General features: G+C 30.2%; 1 protein-coding gene across 1 annotated transcript; it reads right to left on the bottom strand.

Moving 5' to 3' along the window:
• Positions 1 to 3,293: 3,293 nt before the first annotated feature.
• On the bottom strand, positions 3,294 to 4,135 carry LOC119664660 (tigger transposable element-derived protein 4-like). Its single transcript, XM_038074114.1, has 2 exons — positions 3,767 to 4,135; positions 3,294 to 3,710 (listed from the first exon to the last, which is right to left on the bottom strand). Exons 1-2 carry the CDS (start codon positions 4,133 to 4,135, stop codon positions 3,294 to 3,296), a joined length of 786 nt encoding a protein of 261 aa, XP_037930042.1.
• Positions 4,136 to 4,673: the final 538 nt, after the last annotated feature.

Raw genomic sequence — 4,673 nt, forward strand, 5'->3', positions numbered from 1 at the left:
TTAACTGAGATAATTTTGAATTATGTCAGTTAGATAGTAAATAAGTTTTTTAAAGATAGTTGGTTAATTTTAGGAGAATACAATAGTTGGTTATTTTTTTTAAGGAATAAAGTTGTGTGTTTTTCAGAATATAAATAACGGTTATAATTAATACAAGTTTAACATTATTCACTTATCAGGATCCAGTGTTATCGAACGAAGCGTTAGAATAAACGTAACAATATATATGTATATATATATATATATATATATATCTCCTGTTACACATTTTACTTATTTGCTTAAGAGTTTAATTCACTTATTCGTAAACTCTCTTTAATTTATTTGTTTTTTAAACTCTTTAATTCAATTCTTCTAATTTTTAATCTAGTAGAATCGTAGCTCCTACTCGTGCTGATATTGAAAACTAACTGCTACCACATTTTTCTCAAGCAACTCACATGCCTTTACCTCCAAATTCAGAATCTTTACCGATCCCAAATTTGGTGAGAACTAGCAACAATTATATTGACATGCAAATAGCACGCCATACAGCTGTTACTACAAACTCCATAATCTTTACAATTTCTTAAAACTGGAGTAAACAACTCTATTGGTATGTAAATATCACGCCATACCACCGTTACTATGAGTCTAGTTTACAACACATATTCGCCACAGTGAGTGCAGTACGACGTATTTCTTCTAATTAGACAGTCCATTCGGACATGATTTTGAGACTTGCAGACTCGTTCCATTGGACCTCCTTTCATTCCTATAAACATGTGTTTTAAAGCCAGATCTCTCAGTCCTTTGATAAAACATTTCGAAGCCAAGTTATGATATTCCGTTAATTGCGATGTCGACTCTGCCTCCGACGAGTTTTCCTTTATCAAGACCAATCTCATCTAGCAACGATTCTATGCGGAAACTAGCAGACTCCGTCGCCCCTTGTGTGCAAGATGTTTATTCAATTTTCAAAGACTCCAACGTTCGGTGCTTTATATAAGACTTTTTGATGACTTAGTAAGCTAAACTTATTAAGTAAATTTCATTAACTATACAAAAAGCTTCCGTGATTTTTCACTTACTTTAAAATATAGTAAACAAAATTCGATCAAAATTATACCAAAAATGACAAATGCAACATTGGAAATGATCGAAATTTGACATATTTCACACATGAATAAAAATATAAACATAAACAAACAAATAGAAATCAAAACCAAAAAAGAAGTGTGGCGTTTATGTGGCATAATTAAAAAGAGAAGTTCACTTTGAAACATAAAAATTGACAATCAAATTTTTAGGCATATACGTTTTGATTTAGAAAATTTTAGATTTTGTACAGAGCAAAAAATAATTGTTAGTAATAAAAAAACTCTAAATAAATATTTAAAAACTCATATTGTAACGACCCTTTCTTGGTGTCGTTGCTTATTTGCTGGGGTATACTCAGCCTGTCCAGATTCGTTACAATAAATTTTTAATTGTAACCAAAATATTCAAATACGTGATTTTATTTACAAGATTTAGGTTTTATTATAAATAAAATTTTATAATTCAAAAAAAAATATAATAATAAAATAGTTAAAGGAAAAAAAATGATATTAGTAGGATGATTACTAATTGTTCCGGAGTACAATAATTATTTTGGATGTCCTGGTGGAGATCTGGTACTGATGATGTCTTCATGTGACAGTCGATCGTAGTGTAATGATTAAAATTCAAAAGTATTCCTTCATGGGAATATTATTATAAATTATTCACTTACAGTAGGCGTACTACAGCCGATCGTAGTGTAATAATTTAAATTCAAAAATATTCCTTCGTATGAATATATCCTGATGTGGATATATTCCTTTGTATATTATTATAAATTATTCACTTACAGTAGGCGTACTACAGCCGATCGTAGTGTAATAATTTAAATTCAAAAATATTCCTTTGTATGAATATATCCTGATGTAGATATATTCCTTTGTGTATTATTATAAATTATTCACTTACAGTAGGCGTACTACAGCCGATCGTAGTGTAATAATTCAAATTCAATATATTCCTTCGTGTGAATAATTTCTTTATATCGAAATTTTTCTATGTGCAACTAGTGCTAATTTCAACTTGTAATCCTCATGTGTATGTGCCTTAGTAAATATTTTACAAGTCAACTCTATAAGAAAAATGCGCATCTTATATACGCACTCAACCGAGCTTTTTCGTAGCGTATCATTTTATTTACAGCTGATCTCACGTAATTCTTGTTTAATTTTTGCCGTTCTGATTTTCTATTTCATGTTTGTGCGGTACTCAGCTTGTGCATTTAACTTCTCTTTGAGCTTCTCTTACGGCGAATATTTTTGGCAGTTGTTGTTTTCTTATGTTAACGCTGCTTTGTTTTGATTCTTACAAAATGTGTTTTTAAAGCTACATTCGATCGGTGGCGGTTTTTATTTATGTTGTTTGTTACAATAAAATAAAATATTAAAACTGCAAATATTCAACAATTTACAACATAAAAATAAGAAATATAATTAACAAATAAATAAGGTGAGTTTATTTTTCACTTATTTATTTATATTTTTATATTTCATTTCGATATCATTTCAGCTTAGTTTGAGGTGTTATTAAGGCTTGTAAGCGGTTTGTGTTTTGGTAAATTGTTTTGACTAAATATTTTATATATTAATTAATCTATTTAATTCCAGATATTTGCAACATTTATTACCAGTGAGTCCACTTTTCCCAAGTTTAAATATAAATATATAAAGTGTATTGTTTTATAAAAAACTGTGTTGTATTGTTGTGTTTTAGTTCGTGTTATTATTGTTTTTAGTGCACGTTTATGTAGCGTTTATGTAGGTGGAAATTTAGTGTAAATTTCCATCCTTACAATATTAAGAGTTAACATTACTACAGAAGTAAGAATTTTTTTAAACATTTTTTAAACATTTAGTGTTTTTTAAATAAAATAAATAATTAATATATAAATATATAAAAATAAATCAATTATATATATCATATCATAATGAAATATGAATAAATAAATATTATTTAACAAAAAATATTTATTTCAGGTTAATACAGTATAATTCGCTTAACTGCCTCGAGTTGTTTGCAGCGAATTTGGAGGCAGCTATCTTAAAAAGGCAGCTAACGTAATTTTAATAGTCTGCCTAAAATAGTGCGCATTTCATCGCAACAATATAAAAGAATTAAATTTTACGGTTTTTATACAATATATGTATTTATTTCATACATATTAAAATATTTTTTATTTATTTGGACATTGTGTATACGGTTAATAAGTACCATTAGTTCTTTTTAAAGAAAGTTGTAATTTTTGTTTGCACTGGAGCCGCTTTTATAGATAAATTAAAAAATCTATCCTCCAAAGATGTAAGGTTTGGCAAAAATTCTTCGCAATTATTTTGAATGCAAATACGCTTCAGCACCTCAATGGCGAAAAAACCTTCATTCAGAGTATTGCGTTCGGGTTCATCGTCGGCATCGTCATCACTGTCAAAGTCTCCATTGCTGCCGTTTTCGTTATCATTGGGAACCAGTGATTGCACAATTTCCTCATCCGTTAACTTACCATGACAAGGTATATCTTTATCTATTGTTGCATATTCATTCCAATCAATACGTTGTCCATATTCTATCTCATCGGACTCTTCCTCGTTGTCATCAGTAGTTCCTTCGCCATTGAGGTACAGATTAAATCCAGCCTTTATAGGTAATGTAGTTATTAGTTAACAGCAATACTGATACTATAATTGTTTACCTTTTTAAAACAATTGCGAATAGTTAATTGCGTTACGTTCTTCCACCCATCGTTTACAAAATGTAGAACGTCCAACAATGAAATTGTTTTTAAAAATTCAGTTGTTGATATTCCAGAATTTACGGCAATTAGCTGTTGTTTTACCAATATGCGTCTATACTCCAATTTGAAGCAGTGTATAATGCCTTGATCTAGTGATTGAACTGAAGCCGTTGTATTTGGTGGTAAAAAGCTGAATTTAATGTTTTCACACCCTTCTAAAATATTGTGGCTTGTGGCATTATCAAAAAACAACAAAATCTTCCGTTTTTGCTTCTTCATATCTGCATCTAGTTCGTGGACTATTTCTTTCCAGAGCTCACTAGTCATCCATGCTTTTTTGTTAGCATAATATGGCAGTGGCACATGCCACGCAAAACTCCTTTGCCTTCGCCAAAATTACATGCCGATCCAGTATTACGCTTATTGATTCTTCTTGTTGAAACCATTTATACAATGCCTCCTCTACCAAATCGTGTGCACCTTTTCGTTGGCGCTTACGCTTTAACTGGAACGATGAGGCAGACTTTTGAATTTCGGCTTGGTTTTTAACTATGCCATTGATTGTTGATCTGTCACAACTGTATTTAGTGCATAGAACCTTTTTATCAACTTTATCATTAACAGCCGTAATAATTTGGAGTTTTTCTTTTATTGTTAACTCAACCACACGCTTTATTTTACCCATTTCACGATTAGTAAATTTTGATTATAGAAAGACACGATCAAAGCAAAATAAAAACGGACATGTGCAGAAATAAAAAAAAAGATATGCATTGCCATATTCATCAAATAGAAAAGAGTATTTTTTATTGGCAAACGCATAAATTATTTTGTTTGCAAATTCGTTTCCTAGGTGGCGCAGCTA

This window comes from Teleopsis dalmanni, unplaced genomic scaffold (assembly GCF_002237135.1).
Source record: "Teleopsis dalmanni isolate 2A unplaced genomic scaffold, ASM223713v2 unscaffolded_contig_2405, whole genome shotgun sequence".
NCBI classification, from domain to species: Eukaryota; Metazoa; Arthropoda; class Insecta; order Diptera; family Diopsidae; genus Teleopsis; species Teleopsis dalmanni.

Bases quoted from the DNA above. Each gene is read 5' to 3' on its own strand.
- LOC119664660 (XM_038074114.1), bottom strand. From the start codon at position 4,135: ATGACTAGTGAGCTCTGGAAAGAAATAGTCCACGAACTAGATGCAGAT. The intron at 3,711-3,766 runs GTAAACAATTAT...TTACCTATAAAG, and splicing joins TTCGCAATTGTTTTAAAAAG to GCTGGATTTAATCTGTACCT.